The 19,744-nt window shown below is 38.0% G+C and overlaps 2 protein-coding genes across 2 annotated transcripts in view; both read right to left on the bottom strand.

The window, feature by feature from the left end:
- Window positions 1–19,744, bottom strand: part of LOC121865058 (luciferin sulfotransferase-like) — a 100,455-nt gene that overhangs the window by 76,098 nt on the left and 4,613 nt on the right. The gene's annotated exons all lie outside the window — the stretch shown is intronic.
- Window positions 5,331–19,339, bottom strand: LOC121865056 (luciferin sulfotransferase-like; the record flags this gene model as incomplete). The annotated part of the gene is given in 5 exon segments (XM_042364387.1): window positions 5,331–5,674; window positions 6,137–6,287; window positions 11,949–12,092; window positions 14,148–14,282; window positions 19,312–19,339. Coding segments are annotated over 4 exon segments (420 nt in total), but the record flags the coding sequence as incomplete, so codon positions are not given.

Raw genomic sequence — 19,744 nt, 5'->3', positions numbered from 1 at the left:
TTGTTGAGTGTATGTTATATTTACTATTATATAATCTAGTCACCTTACCCTGTGCTGTTAAGGTTTTAACTGTTATTATTTGTTCAAGCCCATCTTATTCATTTAGTATTGTAACAAGCATTCTTTGTTTCTCTAACGACCATCTGCATCGTTAAACGACCCATGTTTCACTGGCATGTCGCACTGGCAGGAAACAACCCTATATATAGTAGTCCACCAACTGACGGAGTTCAGTCCAGTCCTCTTGTCATTCAGTTCACGTTCTTTTGAGTGACACTTGTCACCTGTTACTTATACTTTACTTTATTTCTGTGTTGTTCCTGTCACCACCAATGTGGTATATCTATGCGAGTACCTATTCATGTCTTATGTGTCCGTCAGTGTTAGCTTAGTTACATTTAAGTAATTCAGTGTTGTTTCATGTTAGTTAATTTGTGTTAGTTATTTTATATGTTTATGTAGTGTTAACGTAATCCAGTGCTTTATTTTTTTATTCGATATAGTTATGCAGTTCTTTGATGTTTCGATGTTTAGTATCATTTGTGTCCTAAAGGTTTCGATAGCGAATCAATTTGTTGTGACAGCCTACGAGGCTCTTTATTGTGTTAATATTTAATTGAATTAAATTCTTAAGGTTTACTTTATTTATTTTTATTCCCTTTTGATTTACTTCACTTTCTTTTTGTTTGGTTACGCCTAGAACCTGGATATTAAAGTAAATTAAGAGACGGCGTAACAATACATAGTTCTATACTGTATTGTATATGAAGGGTACATGTATTAATAAGCACAGATTATTACAGTTACATATCTGTACTAATTAATGAAAAACAAATAAACATTATTGTACTGTAGGTATCATGAATGAGTCAGTTCTTTAGACAAACAGTGAGGGGAGGGGAGTGGCACGGTCACTTTTATCCTCCAATGGATCCTTCAACCTCTTACTAGTTCACAATGAGAGATTAACCTTATAAAATGTCAATGACTTGACTTACAAGAATATAATTTGCATTGCTGAAATTCTTGTAAGATAGAGATTAATTTGAGTATAAACAACCCTTAATTTCACCATACATAATAATTTTAGTAATTAAATTAGTACATTTGAGTACATTTCCTTACTTTTACTCTCTTCACCACTAATAGGCTAGTTAGCTGCTTGGGCGATCAGTTATGTCTCTGTTATGCACTATTGGCAAATACAGGTTGTGTTAATTTATGTATACTAAGTCTCCATATGTCCTGGTTTATTCATTGATCAGTTGTCTAAGTGCAAAAATAGTCATGTAGAGCTATCATGTATCAATTAATTTTAAAATATAAATTATAATGTAAAATGTTATAAGACAATGGTTTAGTAGTGCTGTTAATGTATGTGCTGTGTAAGTGTCTTGGCATGTCACCTCACCACCTGACTCTTGAACAAGCTCTTCATCAACTTCTTCAAATCCTACAATGTGCTCGGCAAGCTCAAAACACACACACACACACGGGAATTAAGACAACAAGCATCCAGTGAGGGTCTTGTTGTGTGACTGCATGGAGGTGAATTAAAAGATCAGCTGTTGAGGACCTTATCGCTTGGCAACACTGGTGTATGTTACCACTCCATCTCTCTAATCACCCACACCCTTCCGCTTTCTCACTCCATATTTTAAAATGTTACGTAATGTTAAAGGGATACAACTTTGCTCATTTATACTTATAATTATCACAATCTCCCTAAAAATACTTAGGATTTGTGTTTATTCAAGACATCTTCAGGTCATGAGACCCACTAATCCCCACCCAAGAAAGGGTGACCTGACATTCCATCAGAAGGTCAGTAATATGAGACCATTAATCTCTCACCCTACCTCCACCTGACATTGAGTCAGGTCAGGTCCCCCCAAAAAAAAATACTTTAACTTTCATCTTTATTCAAGACATTTTCAGAATATTGTCTCGATTTTTAACCTCGGAAAATTTGTTCCCAAAGCCGACTTTGGGAATGATTTTCTGAGCAAATTTCAATTCTGGTTATCGGAGATTTCCAGATTTGAGGGATTCCGGCTAACGGAGATACAGGTATTAATGTATACTGTGCTATACTGTACAGTACAGTATCTCAAAAACTATCTGCCAGGATGGATCCGATGACTTCTGAAATGCTACATGCAACTCGTGGTGTCCCGGGAGGGTTGGTATGTAGAGCTCTGTGGCATACTGATCCTGAGTGAGAGTTGTGAACTCTTGGAACAATCTGCCAGAAAGTGTTGTGATGGCACTGAGTGTGAGCTCTTTCAAGACCAGACTTGACCAACACTGGAGCAGGGTCAGGTACATTCAGGAGCCAGTGCATGCCCAGTACTTGCCAACAGTGCATAAGAGAGAGCCAGTACAGGACTAGTACTTGCCAACAGTGCGTGGCAGAGACGTGACCGATCGCCCATGCAGCTAACGAGCTGATCAGTGGTGAAGGGGATAAAAGTAAGTAAAAAGTACTACATTTGGTAACCGAACATCATAATATTTACGCTGAAATAAATACACATTGCATTACTTATGTTAAACTATATACCAAAGTAAATCCATGTCCCAATATCTATCATCCGTGGTCTCAAAATGTTTCACACAGTGTGGAGATACTTTTTTGAGATACTGTACATACTGTAGGCTACAAATGCTAGACAGACACACTAGCAACTACAGTGAAGATGTTATTAATACCTCAAGTGAGTACAAGACCAATCTACCAGTACTGCACTAACTACTGTACATGTGACTTCTAGAAATTAGTAATTTATTATATTAGTCTAAAAATATAATATTAAATCTATCTTAGAGGATTAGTTAGGTTAATTAAACCAACATTCTAACTTATTTTAAAAATTATATTAAATGTAGTTCTGTCTTTCATAATATTAGAGTAAGAATATATGGTATAGTACTATATAGCTCTATATAAATATATTAGAGTAAGAATATATGGTATAGTACTATATAGCTCTATATAAATATATTAGAGTAAGAATATATGGTATAGTCCTATATAGCTCTATATAAATATATTAGAGTAAGAATATATGGTATAGTACTATATAGCTCTATATAAATATATTAGAGTAAGAATATATGGTATAGTACTATATAGCTCTATATAAATATATTAAAGTAAGTTATAAAATGTATAATTTAACAGTTTAACAATAACTTACTTCCATATACAGTAAGATTTCATATTTCGCGCGATTTCATTTTGTGTTTTTGAATTTTGCGAACACTACCTAATGTAACCAAGTCATATATTTGGCGTAAAATATCGTGAATTGTGCGAGATCCAGCCAGCCGAACGCTGGCCACCGTCTTGAATGACGCCATAGCCCTCATATCAGTTACAGTCATTTCTGCTACAACGCGTGTTTTGTCAACGCGAATTGGTTGAAGCGTGATTGATGTATAGGGGAACACTGTTTGTAGAACACAAACTTTTGCATACAAATGTTGGCTATAGCGCAATTTCATCCTCAACGTTTTAAGCGCGGCGTGGGGTTATGCAATGTTTACAGTTCATGTTCGACATCACATGTTCAACTGATTCGTGTCTTTTGTTTGTGAAGTGTTTTTTGAGAGGTACTCTTATAATAAAATTTTTTTTTATTTAGCTGTTACCCATAAATAATGTATGAAAAGAATAAGTAAAAAGAATCCTTCACAGTGAGGACTAATAACGGTTTACACCAGCGCTCTCTGTTTACATCATGTAATCAGTTGAATCGCGCGGTTTCTGTCAATTACTCCGCGATTTTTGCTATTTTCTCCAATTTTGTTGTGTTAGCGATGAATACGGAAAGACAAGGCAAGAAGAGTGTTTCCAAGAAATGTTCTAGTGATCGAATTGCTGGTGGTGAACGTATAAGAAGTTTAAAAGAACGCAACTATCGAGTTGTAGCCCGCGCCATCCTAGCGACCGCCCGGGCTGTTATTGTGTGCTTTTTTTGGGTGGTGCTACCACCTGTCGAGTCAAGATAATGGCCTCTACATCTACTAAGGGTCCTACTGGTGCTGGTGGGAGTGGGACAGACCCACCTTAGCAGCCAAATAAGGAAAAGGAGAAGCGGGACTATCATAAGGGAGTTAAGTTTGCCAAGTACTCGATGCAGGATAAGGATAAGCAGCGTGTAATTAAATTACTTGAGGAAGGCCTATAAACTAGTTTCCGGAAAGCACAATCAAGTCAATAAAGGCAGAATTTGTATCATTTGGAGGATATAAATGGGAAAATCAGAGGTTATTTTTCCCATCACCGGTAGTTTATGTATTTGAATTTGGTGCAATTTTTCCAGTCTATATTACTCGTGAAATACAAGATCTCACTGTAATTATCAAAGTAAGATTATACTGTACACCTGTAGTTATAAAAAGTATAACATAATTATGCCATAAACTTTTTCCAAAGATTTTTTAAGAGTAATAATACATAACTATAAGATCTATATTACACAATAACAATTTAACAATATTTCACTAAGTTAAAAAACCCAACATTTATAGTGAAATTTTGTACATACAAACAATACACAGAAATAACCAAACCAAACACCAAAATAACCCAAGTTGTTATTTTAGGTTAGTTTAGGTTGGGTTGATGGTTGTTGTATAATATTTACCTTCCTTTTTTTCTTTAGCTACTTCCATATCGAGTTTGTATGTTATAACAATCATAATATTTGCCCAAGTGAGCTCCTAAGTAGGTAGTAGGCAGCTTTTAAACAGGGAGGTGCTACCGCCTGGGAAGGTATTGGAAGCATAATGTACAGGTTGACAATCCCTGATCCGAAATCCTTGGGGCCAGAGGCATTTCGGAATTTTTCGGTTTTCAGAATGATTTTTTTTGTGTGTGTGTATTAGCCCACCGAGGCACAAGTCACTGACCCACATTGGGGCCTGGGGGGCGAAAATATAATAATAATTATAATAACAATAATAATAATTCATAGGCCTAAGTCGTGTTTCTCACTTTTTATCTTTTTTCATTCTTGTTATTTCTTTTTTATTATTATTATTATTATTATTATTATTATTATTATTATTATTATTAATAATATTATTATTATTTTATTAATACAGTATTATTATTATTTTTATTATAAATTTTATTATTATATTTTATTATTATTATTATCATTATTATTTTATTTTAGTGTATTTTTTAATTAAAATTTTTATTTACTATGAATAATTATTATTAGCCTATTATTATAATTAGTATTACTTTTTCATTTTCGCCCCCCAGGCCCAGATGTGGGTCAGTGATCTATGCCTGGGTGGGCTAATCCTGTTTAAAAAAAAAAAAAAAAAAAAAATTGCCCCACAATTTTTTTTTCGGTTTTCAGAGCTTTTCGGTTTTCGGAATTTCGGTTTAAAGGGTTGTCAACTGTACTAGTGAGTGAAGTTATGTGTTGGCAGTACTAGTGAGTATACGTAGTTATGTGTTGATAAGAGAAGCTAATACTCATACATGTGGGGTTGTAGTACTCGTATGTATGTATGTATGTATGTATGTATGTATGTATGCTGATGTGAGTATTTCCAAGATATTATGACCGCCTGCACAGTGTCATGCTCGAGGGCCATAACACTGCTGTCTGCTTCGTCTTGCTTCCCTGACAGTGGACACACCAGCATCTCCCTGTGGAATACTATGAGAGTTATGAATGATATACAGTACACCAGCCCGGACACACACACCTCTGTCACCAAGTAATTATTTCTCAACTTGATTTATCCTCTAACATGCAACTAATTCTTATTTATTCTTCAGGTCGACACACACAAAATGTAAACAAGAAGATAATTCTACAAATAATTCAAAACAAAATGTGCAACGAGAAATCAACGGTTAAATGGCAACAGTGAAATGATAAAAAAAAATGTAAAAAAAAAGAAGATAATACAAATAAAAAAACAACTCGTGCACCAAAAAATCAACGGCCAAATGACAACAGTGAAATTATATACAAAACAGTGCAATAGTCTACTACACAATACGACCAGTTATAATATCGCCCGCCGTGCTCTACACAAACAATAAAAAGTGCCATTTGTGTGAAGATACAGTAAAGGTCAACAACTGGCATATTTGATCACTCACCTTTATTGCCCTACACACTGCTGATGATGAAGACACTTTCAAGGCAACCATTTAAATTCCTTCTCAAGTCCCTTCCCTTTCTCTCTCATCCACTTCTCAAACTCTACCTTCATGGGCTCGTCAAAGTACTCCCGCCAGCCTCCTGATTTACCTGGACAAAGAAGGTGAATTAAAATACCGGTATACGGTGGAGTCTGCATTTATGTGGTCAATTGAACCCGTGGAGGCCCAAGTAAAACGAGAAACGCGTACATGAAATAAGAGAACATATGGGATTTATTGAAATAGAGACTGAGCCGACCCCCAAACTCCACTTTTTCCGACACAATACCTAGTTGTAGTAAAAATAACATATGAATTTTATGATGGTATGCACACACAATTAACATTCAAGAGAAATACAGTCACCGGTTAATGTCCATTCAAATAATGGATTCAACTCTCATCCCCCCCCCCTCTTCCCACGCTCGCTGGCTCCTCCCTCTCTGAGAAATGTTTGGGTGAAAACAGTAAGCTTACGTTTTTAATAATAAATAATACCTCAGACAAAAGTTAGGATAATATAATTGATATTGCTGGATTCCTTGCAGACGACTTTTACTTTTATCCTCTTCGCCACTGATCGGCTTGTTAGCCGCTTGGGCGATCGGTCACGTCTCTGATTACTTTTCCTTTTCATTTATCTTCTTCACCAAAAGATCATCAGCTCACTAGCTGCCCGGGCGATCGGTCACGTCTCTGTCACGCACTCTTGGCAAATATTGGGCATGCACCGGCTCCTGAACGTACCTGAACCCGCTCCAGTGTTGGTCAAATCTTGTCTTGAAAGAGCTCACACGCAGTGCCGTCACAACACTCTCTGGTAGATTGTTCCAAGAGTTTACAACCCTCACTCGGAAAAAGTTTGCCCTTACGGTTTTCTGGACTTGCGGCTTCTTCAATCTTGAGCTGTGACCCCTTGTGGGGCGAGCGTCCTCCAGCTCCAAGTAAGGACACTCAACTGAGTAGTGCCCCCTGAGATGCTTATACAACCCAACTAGGTCCCACCTTGCCCATCTGTAGTATAAGCTTAGCAAGGTAGCTGAGGTGCCGAAGTGCAGGCACCAGTTCAAAGGAGGGCTCCTTTGAACATTTTCAACCAACTGACAGTCCCTAGCATATCTCGGGGACCAGATGGGGTGACAGTGCTCCAGATGGGGAAGCACTTCACTCCTGAAGATCATTACGAGGGACGGACCGTCTAGATATCTGAACGACCTTCTTATAAGACCAAAGAATTTATTTGCCTAATTTACCTTCTTCTCGCAATGGCCCGAGAACTTCAGCTCATTGTCAACATACACACCTTGGTCCTTCTCGCATACAGTCTCAACTAGTGCAGTTTCTTCATCCCGTTGGGACATATGATACGCCTCCTTACCGTTGGTACGCCTCAGGTGCATCCTCTTACACTTCGTGACATTGAATCCCAGCAGCCATTTCTTCGACCATTCCTGGAGCCCACAGATTTCCTTCTGCAGTTCTTCACAGTCTGCTTGGAATATTTTGAATATAAATGTCATATATTTTGCACAAAAGATAAAAATTTTGCACTTTCTAATCGAAATTCTTAAATTATATCTAAAATTTGTATGTCCAATGCAAATTTTATGATGTTTATATTCAAAATAATCACAATCTTATAAGAATTCCAGCAATGTATATTATATTCTGGCCGGGTAATTTGTATGAATTTTATGAGCTAAAACAAATATATTCAGTAAATAAACAAATTATAAATTATACTTCACCCAGACACTATCTGTCAATCAAAATACCCCACCTCCCACTCTCCCCACGCCTGCTGGGTCCCTCCCTCCCTACGAGAGAAATGTTTGGGTGAAAACAGCAGGCTTACATTTTTAATAATAAATAATACCTCAAACTAAAGTTAGGATAACATAATTGACATTGCTGGATTCCTTGCAAGACAAGGAATATTTTGAATATCAACGTCATAAATTTTGCACAAAAGATAAAATTTTTGCTCTTTCTAATCAAAATTCTTATATGAGATCTAAACTTTTTATGTCTAATGCAAATTTTATGATGTTTATATTCAAAATAATCACAATCTTCTAAGAATTCCAGCAATGTAAATTATATTCTGGCTGGGTAATTTGTATGAATTTTATCAGCTAAAACAAATATCTTCAGTAAATATAGTAAACAAATTATACTTCACCCGCGTAAATGAGCAAATTTACCGAGTAATTAAAGCATTTCAATGCTGGCAAGGCATTGCGTAAATGACCAAACGCGTTAACCAAAACCGCGAAAATCCAGACTCCACTGTAGTTGGGATCGGAGTCTGATTTCCACTGCACATATTTTTTTTTTTTGGGGGGGTGCAATTGGCACCTGAGTAATATACTGTAGTTATGACCAAGAGTAATGGAGTTATGACCAAGAGTAATGGAGTTATGACCAAGAGTAATAAAGTGATGACCAAGAGTAATATAGTTATGACCAAGAGTAATATAGTTATCACCAAGAGTAATATAATTATGACCAAGAGTAATGGAGTTATGACCAAGAGTAATAAAGTTATGACCAAGAGTAATATAGTTATGACCAAGAGCAATATAGTTATGACCAAGAGTAATGGAGTTATGACCAAGAGTAATATAGTTATGACCAAGAGTAATATAGTTATGACCAAGAGTAATATAGTTATGACCAAGAGTAATATAGTTATGACTGAGAGTAATAAACTTATGACCGAGAGTAATATAGCTATGACCAAGAGTAATGGAGTTATCACCAAGAGTAATAAAGTTATGACCAAGAGTAATATAGTTATGACTGAGAGTAATAAACTTATGACCGAGAGTGATATAGCTATGGCCAAGAGTAATAAAGTTATGACCAAGAGTAATATAGTTATGAACAAGAGTAATATAGTTATGACCAATAGTAATACAGTTATGACCAAGAGTAATATAGTTATGACCAAGAGTAATATAGCTATGACCAAGAGTAATATAGTTATGACCAAGAGTAATATAGTTATGACCAAGAGTAATATAGTTATGACCAAGAGTAATATAGTTATGACCAAGAGTAATAAAGTTATGACCAAGAGTAATACAGTTATGACCAAGAGTAATACAGTTATGACCAAGAGTAATACAGTTATGACCAAGAGTAATATAGTTATGACCAAGAGTAATATAGCTATGACCAAGAGTAATATAGTTATGACCAAGAGTAATAAAGTTATGACCAAGAGTAATATAGTTTGAACAAGAGTAATATAGCTATGACCAAGAGTAATATAGTTATGACCAAGAGTAATATAGCTATGACCAAGAGTAATATAGTTATGACCAAGAGTAATATAGTTATGACCAAGAGTAATATAGTTATGACCAAGAGTAATATAGTTATGACTGAGAGGAATAAATTTATAACCGAGAGTAATATAGCTATGACCAAGAGTAATGGAGTTATGACCAAGAGTAATAAAGTTATGACCAAGAGTAAAAAAGTTATGACCAAGAGTAATATAGTTATGACCAAGAGTAATATAGTTATGACCAAGAGTAATATAGTTATGCCCAAGTGTAATGGAGTTATGACCAAGAGTAATATAGTTATGACCATGAGTAATATAGTTATGACCAAGAGTAATATAGCTATGACCAAGAGTAATATAGCTATGACTAAGAGTAATAAAGTTATGACCAAGAGTAATATAGCTATGACCAGGAGTAATATAGTTCTGACCAAGAGTAATATAGTTATGACCAAGAGTAATATAGTTATGACCAAGAGTAATAAAGTTATGACCAAGAGTAATATAGTTATGACCAAGAGTAATATAGTTATGACCAAGAGTAATAGAGTTATGACCAAGAGTAATATAGTTATGACCAAGAGTAATATAGTTATGACCAAGAGTAATAGAGTTATGACCAAGAGTAATATAGTTATGACCAAGAGTAATAGAGCTATGACCAAGAGTAATATAGTTATGACCAAGAGTAATATAGCTGTGTTAAAAATGTACAAGTTCCCTGTTATATTGTGGGGTACGGGTTATTTGGTTCACACTCAGTATGGGATGGAAAAAGGAAACTCACAATGTGCTCTCTGTATACATATTGTATTGGATGTATAGTGCAGCTTGGTGCTGAGAAGTGGCAGCGTGGTTACAAGCGTGAAGTAGAGAGAGCTGGTTGGTGAGGATGCTCAGAGGAGGACCAGCTTGTGGGTTGCAATACTCGCCGGCGGGAGCGAGGGCCGCCAGGCAGGAGGAGGAGGAGGTGTTGCTTGCTGGTTGGTGTAGGTAGAAAGAAATAGGTCACCACGAGGTCAGGTTTTATATAGCAGGGGTAGGCGTGGCTTAATAGTTGACCTCAGTCGTGTAAGGCGGCGCTGGTTGACCTAGACCACGAGGCATACACTGGGGAATTAGCGGGGTCGGCTACTCAGCGACAAGCGTTTGTAGGGGAAGAATCCACTTCAATATTATATACTATGGCATAAGGTAAACAGATAAACAGTCCAGACAGTTACAGATATGCAGGACTGTATTCTCTGAGTGCAGTGGTTACAAAATATCATATGAGTGAATCTGTCCTCTCATAGATTTTTACACAAATTAATATTGGACCTATTTAGGCCAAGGGAGCAACAGTGATGTTATAAATTTTAACTCATTTTCTATATATTAATTCTGTTCAAATTTTTATTTTTTTTCTGAAGGTAATAGACACTAGTAGATATCAACGGATTAACAAAAAAAAAGTAGAGTAACTACTATGGCACAGTCATCCTCAGAGACAAACAGTTAGGGGGACCGGTGGTAGAAGCGGTACCGTTCTTGCCTCGCAAGCGAGATGTCACGGGTTCGATTCCCGGGCCCCCATTAGTCCCTGTTCACCTAGCCGTAAAGTAGGTACCTGGTGTAAATCGAAAGTTGCGAATTCGTATTCAGGGAGTTGTTGGAGCTTCCAATAATGAGATGACATAAACCACTGACTCTTCGGGCTTCTACGCCCTTAACTCATGAGACATAAAAGCAAGCATGAACTTAGCGTGCTTCCCTGTTGGGCGCTGTAAACGCTTCTGCGCTTCACCTTACACAAGGATGTAGGGGAGTGCCCAATAAATAATAATAATAAAAAAAAAAAAAAAAAAAAAAAAAAAGCAGTCACCCTCAGAGACAAACAGGTTATAAATAATTATACGAGTATCTTAGGTGACACAGGACAAACACAGTACGCTACTCTATATAACCTTATCACTTTTCTGACCTATGAGTCTGGTAATGTACAGTATTATAATTTGACAATCATTATCTACATTCTATAAATTATCAACTTGAGAGGGATGTACGTTAACATACATTTGACCCACATCACCAAACAGAGTGTGTGTGTGTGTTGTGTGTGTGTTGTGTGTGTATGTATGTGTGTGTGTGTGTGTGTGTGTGTGTGTGTGTGTGTGTGTGTGTGTGTGTGTGTGCAATTTTATCATAGACAATATTCAAAATTTTAAGAAATGCATCAAGTTTTCAGTACATTATACAGCAGATGCCACAGGAAAGGTTTCAAGAGGGTGGGGTAGAAGGTGTGTGGCTTACACAGTGTACAGTAATTACAGTCACTTGAACAAATCCATAGAACTACAGCAACTCTGAATTATAAATGAATATAAAGGTGTTAGGCATTAACTAAGGTTGAGGTAATTTTTGTATATAATTGCACCAGGGACAATATGAAAGCCACTCAGGTATCAGGTGAATTACTTAACATACTGTTCTTACCTTTCCTAATAAAACCTCCTTCCCTAGCATCACAAAACCCAGTTGTGGCATGTACCTCAGCGTTGACAGATGGATTTTTCTTCATGGAGTCAAAGTGCAGATGTTTCACTAGTTTGGTCAAATCTGTGGGACTCACTTTCTTTTCTGAAAATCATCATGTGTTAATTGTTTCAGAAACAACTTTTTAACACATTTTGCGAACATCACAGTACAGGTACTTAAATATGATAGCATATAAATATATATTCTCATACACTGTTCCGACCTTCAGCTACAACAACAGTCTCAGAGGGTTGATTATCATGCAACCCTTTATGAAGGCAATTTTCTGCTGGTGCTCCTTATTTGGTGAAATATTATTAATACTGTATTTATCCTGTTGAGTCTGTGAGCCACACAATAGTCTCATGGACCAGTAGTCGGACCACCCCAATTTAACAACTACAATTTCCTCGGTGTTCGAAAGAGAGGATGCGAAAATCTTCCTGCATTTGAGAACAGACGGTTTGACACAGCACTGACCCACATTGTGTTCTCATAAGAGGGTAAAACAAACAAATTGTCAAAGCTAAAGATCCATAAGAGTCCCGGCCCTGACATGGTGCATCCCAGAGTGCTAAGACGGTTGTACAACAAGCTTGCTGAGCCCTTGAAGAACTTGTTCTGTAAATGCCTGGATGAGCAAAAGGTCCCCAGTGATTGGAAAATGGCTTATGCGAGTCCTATATTCAAGAAGGGCAATCATCACTCTATGAATAATTATAGACCAGTGAGCTTGACCAGCATAGTACGTAAAGTACGAGTGAGTATTATAAGAGATGCCATGATGGAACATTTACCATGAAACAGCCTTGGAAAGATTGCCAACATGGTTTTATGACAGGGTGCTCCTGCCTAAAACATGCTCAAGGTATTGGATGTTTGGATCACAAATTCTGGAACAGGGTGGGAATATCGACAATATATACACAGATTTTGCCAAGGCTTTTGGCAGCGTACCCCATGAATGGCTGAGAAATAAACTGGAAGGTTACAGAATTCGGGGAAGTGTCCCAGCGTGGATCAGAGACTTTCTGCATGATTACAAGCATTGTGTGGTGATTAAAGGTATGAAATCGTCATGTGTATCTGTGACAAGCGAGGTACCACAGGGCAGTCTTGGGCCTGTTGTTGTTTGTTTGTTTCATAAATGACATGCCTGATGCTGTACAATCCTCCATACAAATGTTTACGATGATGCCAGGTTATTCAAAGGAATTAAGAACCAAACAGACTGTGAAGAGCTACTGAAAGATCTCTGTCAGCTTCAAGAGTGGTTGAAGAAATGGCTGCTAAGATTCAATGTCATGAAGTGTAAGAAGATGCACCTGGGCAGACCAACAGTAAGGAGGCATTCACATGACCCAACAGGTTAAAGAAACTACATTAATAGACAATGAACTGAAGCTCTCGGGCTATTCTGAGAAAGTGAATCAAGCAACTAAACTAGTAGGTCTTATAGGTAGGTCATTCAGACTGTCCATCATAATGATCTTCAAGAGTGAGGATCTTCCCTGCCTGGAGTACTGTCACCCCGTTTGGTCCCCGAGATATGCTCGGGACTCAGGTGATTGAAAATGTCCAAAGGAAGGCCACTAGACTGGTGCCTCCTCTTCGGCTATCCAGAGAGATAGAGGGCCTGCAACTGCCTACAGACGGGCAAGGGGTGACCTAATTGAGGTGTATAAACATGTCGGAGGGCACTACTCAGTCAAGTGTCCATTCCTGGAGTTAGCAGATGCCCACCCCACAATGGGTCACAGCTCAAGGTTGAAGAAGCCACAAGTCTAGAAAACTGTGAGGGCATACTTTTTCGGAGAGAGAGTTGTGAACTCTTGGAACAATCTGCCAGAGAGTTTTGTGACGGCACCGAGTGTGAGTTCTTTCAAGACAAGACTTGACCATCACTGAGCAGGTTTAGTTACATTCAGGAGGCAGTGCATGCCCAGTACTTGCCAACAGTGTGTAAAATAAATGTGACAGACAGCCCAAGTGGCTAATAAGCCGACCAGTGGCGAAAAAGATAAAAATAAAGGTACAGATGAAAATGGAGCACAATTATTGAACTAAATTGTTACATGGGGAAGATCCAGAACCAGACACAAGCTTCCTTCCCAGCTAGACCAACACTAACAAATTCAAAATGGTTCCACAACTTACCGAGGAAAGAGGCAACCTTTAGGGTGACAGCAGAAAGGTCAGCTTTGAGCTCCTCATAGGTGATGATGAGGAGGTTGTGGTGATCCTTCCGCTCCCAGGCTTCTCTAACATGACTCCAGAACGGTGACCACATAACTGTACAACAAACATTAAAGACAATTACTGTACTCAGATACAGTAAACCCTCGAAGATCCTGACTGAAAGAGGGGACCACCTGTTCGAAAAAGCCAATTGTCCGTATCTTCCGGTGAATGTTTTTTTATTTATTTATTTCTTATTTACGGGGAATAGTCCAGCCGGGCACAGGTAATCGACCCAGCAGGGGTCTAGGGGGCAAAAAAATAAAAGTAAAAAAATTAAAAAATAGAAGAGAAAAAGATTATATTAATCTACACCACAAAGATGTCGGAAAACCAACTTTTTGAAGTGAGACATTGCGTTCCGACTAATTACCCATTATCAATGAAGTCAAATAATGGTCCTACATGAATAAATCGGACTGCCAACCACTTCTCGATTATTATTTGGTGTCATAAAGTCACACAAAATTGGTAAACTTAATTGAATCTGAGTTGTGTTAGGTCAGGTTAGTACAAGCACTCGATATACTCGATTAAATTAAGTTTACCCAATTTTTGTGACTTGACCCAAATACTAGCCGAAGTGATTGGCAGTCCGATTTATTCATGTAGGACCATTATTTGACTTCATTCTGGCTACATTGGGTAATTAGTCGGACCCGATAGATTGCATGAGTATGGAAACACAGAAGTAGGCAGGTCGTTCCATGGTTTGGCTGTGTGAGGAAAGAAAGATGTACTATAATGGGTTATTCTAGTGTGACTGACATCCACAGAGAAACAGTGGGCACCGCGGGCAAGACAGGCGTTACAAGTCCTCGGCCTTGCCGGTGGTACACAGGATGCCAAATCCAGCAAACATTGCCCTTTAAAGTACCTGTAAAAGAAAGAGAGAGAGAGAGAGAGTGAAGGAACATTGTGGAAAAGAAAGGAAGATATATTATCAACTAAAGAAGGAGAGTTAATAAGATGAAATGCCTTTGATTCCACCCTATCTAACAGTTGGACAGAAGAAGAGCCACCCCAGATATGAGAGCAATACTCCAAGTTAGGACGAATGAATCCCTTATAAACTTGAAGCAACTGCTCAGGAGTGTGTAGTATCTTGTGTTATTTAGTGGGAGAATGACAAGTGACATGGTCGGTCTGGCTGGGGAGTTTATTCTCTGTTGTTGGTTGCAACGTGCTTAACACATTTCGTGTTTACACAAGCCTAAACACTTTCTGACTTTGGTAAGAAGTAACATAATATATAATGTATATATAATCAATAAAGGCAGCATATAAACTTACATATATATAACACTATTTCTCCCTTTCAAAAGAGAGCATGGCTGCTACAACTCCTAAATAAACAAAACTTACAGAATTACATATGGCAGGAAGAAAGAATAGAACACAACAAATATAACTTCCTAACTAAACAGTTTGAAAGACCTGTTCACAATTCCGATAATTAGAGGTCTAATTTAATTACAGGTCTCCTAACTCTTTTGATCTTCTAGGACTATTCCCTCCATCAAGTTTTGGGGTTTCACTTGCACTCTGTGCATCAGTGACACATCATCACTACAATCAGTTGACACAGTGGTGGATGCTGGGAAACATCATCTTTGACATCATCATCATGATGATCATCTGAAACTGTGTCGTTATCATCATGTCCTGGTGCTACATTCATCTCGTCATGTGCCTGAATGATGTGATCCACATGAACATACCTCAAGAGTTACCACATTTCACTAAACTTAGATCCATACCTTATCAATGACACCAGTTATCCACTTTGCATGTACAGTACCATAACCTTTAGGCATATTCTCTCACCCTATCATTTACCTTGAAACTCTTTCCTGGAACTCTTATCATGATGCATTTTTGTTTGAGATTGTTTCCTCTCTACAACTTCAAACAGACTTGGCTTAACTAAACTTAATCTTGTTCTTTTTTTACTTTTACTTTTATCCTCTTCGCCACTGATCGGCTTGTTAGCCGCCGAGCGTCCGGTCACGTCTTTTCCTTTATATTTTTAGAATTTGGCAAAATAATTGCATCCTGAAATGTGATTGGTAGGAGATCATCTAATTTGGAAAGTGTAATTGGTAAATACTGTGATTTATTACTATTGAATTTATCAAGTTTCTACCTCCCCATTTAATATGCTGCACAACGCATTGATGAATATGATATCAACTCTAGAAACAGATCTAGTAGTTTGAGAATTAGGGGAAGGGAAAATGTGAAGAAGAGTGAAAAGTAGAATCATCAGCGTAAGAATGGATAGAATTAGTTGCAGTGTGAAGTAAATCATTGATAAAAGAAAAGTAGGTGAAAGATCAGAACCCTGTGGGACACCACTATTGGTAGAGAAAGAGGAGAATCGATCCTCAACGACAACTGCCATGGATCGGTTCTCCAAGGAAGCTAGAAATTAGAGAAGTAGAGGAGAGAAACCATAAGAAGGAAGTTTAGAAAGCAGATCTTATACCCGTCAAATGCTTTAGAGATATCGAAGACCACGACGAACAGTTCCCCATAATCTTAAGAGGATGATCAAAGATTGGTGCAGTAGGAGAGCAGATCAGTAGATCTCGCCTGGCAAAAGCCATACTGGTGATCCGACAAAGAGAAAGGCATTCAAGGTGACGGAGAATAATGGAGTTTACGATGGTTTGAAAATCTTAGAGAGGGATAAGTTGGACGTGGAGTTGATTGCCCTTCTTCGGGATGGGCTTAACCGAGGCATGCTTCCACGAAGAAGGGAAAAGTTTGGGTTTTGGCAAAGGTAAAACAGGTGAGCAAGCACAGAGGCCAGAATGTCAGCACCCTAAATGTATAAAAACGCCAAATGAAGATATGAAAAACGCTAAAATTACACTACTATATTTTACGGTATTTTAGCTGGGAGAATTTAGGAAAAAACTTTTGTCTGAATTTTCCTCTTGTAGCCATAATTTTTTTTTTTAATAATACAGTATATACAGTACCAGAAAATGTGAGGAATAAATAAAAATATTACCAATAAATAAGTTACAAAAAAAAATACTGTACAGTATTGCCAAATCAGTAAATAAAAGCCAAATGAAAGTTTAACACAGTCGCCATATGCATACACTCCCTGCTTCACCATAGTAACAAAGACCAGCTGGGACACCAATCCCTAGCAACTCTCCCACCCCCTACACTATACACCCTCCTCCTCTCCTCACTGAACCAGTTGTATCCATCAGCTGCGTGGCAGTCGACAGCAGCCGGTTTCCATTCATGGTAACCAACACTTTTACGCAGGTGGAAGTGGTTGCCAAAATGGGGCAGGATGAAGTCAGTCTCAACAGGTTCTCCCTGCTCTAGTGACTGAACACTATGATTAGAGCCAACCTCCTCATCCTGATCATGGAATCCACTAAAATCAGACTGACTTAATTAAGGTTCTTGTAATCTTCTTATTCCTCATTATCTAGAATATCCAAACCTACTTCTCTTAGCAGAAGCAGGTTGGTCTAATCAGGGATTAGACCAACTTGGGATCTTTCAGTGTTTTACATTTAGAAATTTACTCTTCAAGGCCTTATTCCATCTAGTTTTAATTTGGATCTGCAATAATTCTTTCTTTCTCCTGCAGCTTGATTAATTTTAAAAATTTGATCATAACAAACTGCACAATTCAATGGTGAAAACCGTTTCTGCAGAAACCAGCTGCTATGAATTATGCAAGCCAAATGAGGATCTAACTTGAATCCAAGTGTGGCTCTACATCCTTCATATTACATACTAGTATGGTCCCTTGGGTCCTGGGTGAAACTACTACTACTGAATTCACCCATGACGGACATTTTCATGTATGTAATGAATGAGCTGAGCTCTCCAGACCTTGTAGCTCCTCCTCAAAACTAGTTCCCCAGGAACAGTTCCATAGTCTCCTCCATCATCTAACAGTCCAGACAACTGTCCTTAGTCTACAGTTGCACATGACTCATCTAAATTAGGAGTAACACTATGAGTCACATTGTATCATCATAATAGTACAAGGCAATTACATTGTCTCCCAAGCATAATCAATGTGACTCTTAACTGATATTTTAGTAAGTTATTTCATTAATATCTCTTATTGTTATATAAGTCACCAGTGTGACAATCATAAACAACTAACTCACTATATCATACACCTCTCCTTCTTATCTCAATTATTCTCAGCTCAATGAACTTGTTTCTTAATCAAACTAACTTCATTAGAGCATTTATATTTTGAGGATCATCAAGTTCTCTATTTATTGCCAATCAGGGTGCACAGACATCATTGCTTCAATTAATTAGCTTGAGCGATAATGCCTGAGTGAGCATTATGTCACCGAGGGTTACAGTGCTGAGCTGTTACCATAGCCTCCATTGCTAACATCGTTCACCATTACTCTAGCAAGATGTACTGGGTTGAGAATTCCACCCGAATGGTTCTCATATAACCCATACTGAGGATACAAGGTCCATCCCAACATAACTCTAGATTGCTAGTGAACGGAAGGTCAGCGGCTCTGGAAGGATCACTAAGACTAGCAGCTCGTAAAGTTTGCCCTAGAAGGGCTGAACCCGCACTGAGGACATAAATAAAATAGAGTTATGAAGATAAACCTTAACTCGCCTGCATGCTGAGAGTAATTAGAAAACCCAGGGCGGAAGCCCAAAAGTTTTAGAACGAACATGAGAAAAGAGGGAGAGAGATGGCTACATATATACATATCACATCATTTGTGACAGCCGTCCTAGGGTGCGGGCCCTCAAAACTGTGAACTAATGGAGATATTTATAAAAGGAAAATTTACTACAGTAACGATCTGCAATTAAATTTTGTGTACCTTGTTTACATGGTGACAATAGTGAGATCTACAACATGACATTAAAATTCGCATATTCGTGGATGATAATCCTGATGTACCCCAGAATATCTTTTGGGTAGTTTTAAAGTTATGCCATTTGCAGCCGACAGAGAGCCATTCGTTTTAGAGACAGTAATTTTTTACCTGTTTGTTTTGTGTGGAGGCATTAGATACAAGAAAATAAACAACAACAATACTACATCACACTTTACCTTGATCACTAAGGAAGTAGTTGAAGAACTTAAAAATCTCCGTTGTAGCAGTGTGGTGCCCACATACGATGGTGGTGGTAGTACGAGACGACGACATCACGGGTCACGCCACTAAATCATCTGCAGCTAAAAACAACAAATAAATTACCTGCAGCCACAAACAAACAAACAGAAGAAACAAAAACAGTAGTAGTAGTAGTATAGTACAGTAGTAGTAATAGTCTGTGAAATTATACACACGACCATGAATTGACAGTCGCTTAACCTTTCCAGCCACTGACCATCACCACACCAAGCACTGGACCCTGATGTACACTACCCTCTCTGTAACAAAGTGTTGGCATTCGGGCCTTCTTATTGAGCAACGGAAACTGGACAATGATTACACGAAGTTCATGAAGATCGCCTTAGTGATGTGAATGTGTGAATCTAC

The sequence above is a fragment of the Homarus americanus genome, unplaced genomic scaffold, assembly GCF_018991925.1.
Source record: "Homarus americanus isolate GMGI-L3 unplaced genomic scaffold, GMGI_Hamer_2.0 scaffold2539, whole genome shotgun sequence".
In the NCBI taxonomy this organism is placed as follows: Eukaryota; Metazoa; Arthropoda; class Malacostraca; order Decapoda; family Nephropidae; genus Homarus; species Homarus americanus.
The sequence above is the reverse complement of the archived record's forward strand: the minus strand, read 5'-3'. Positions and strand labels throughout refer to the sequence as shown.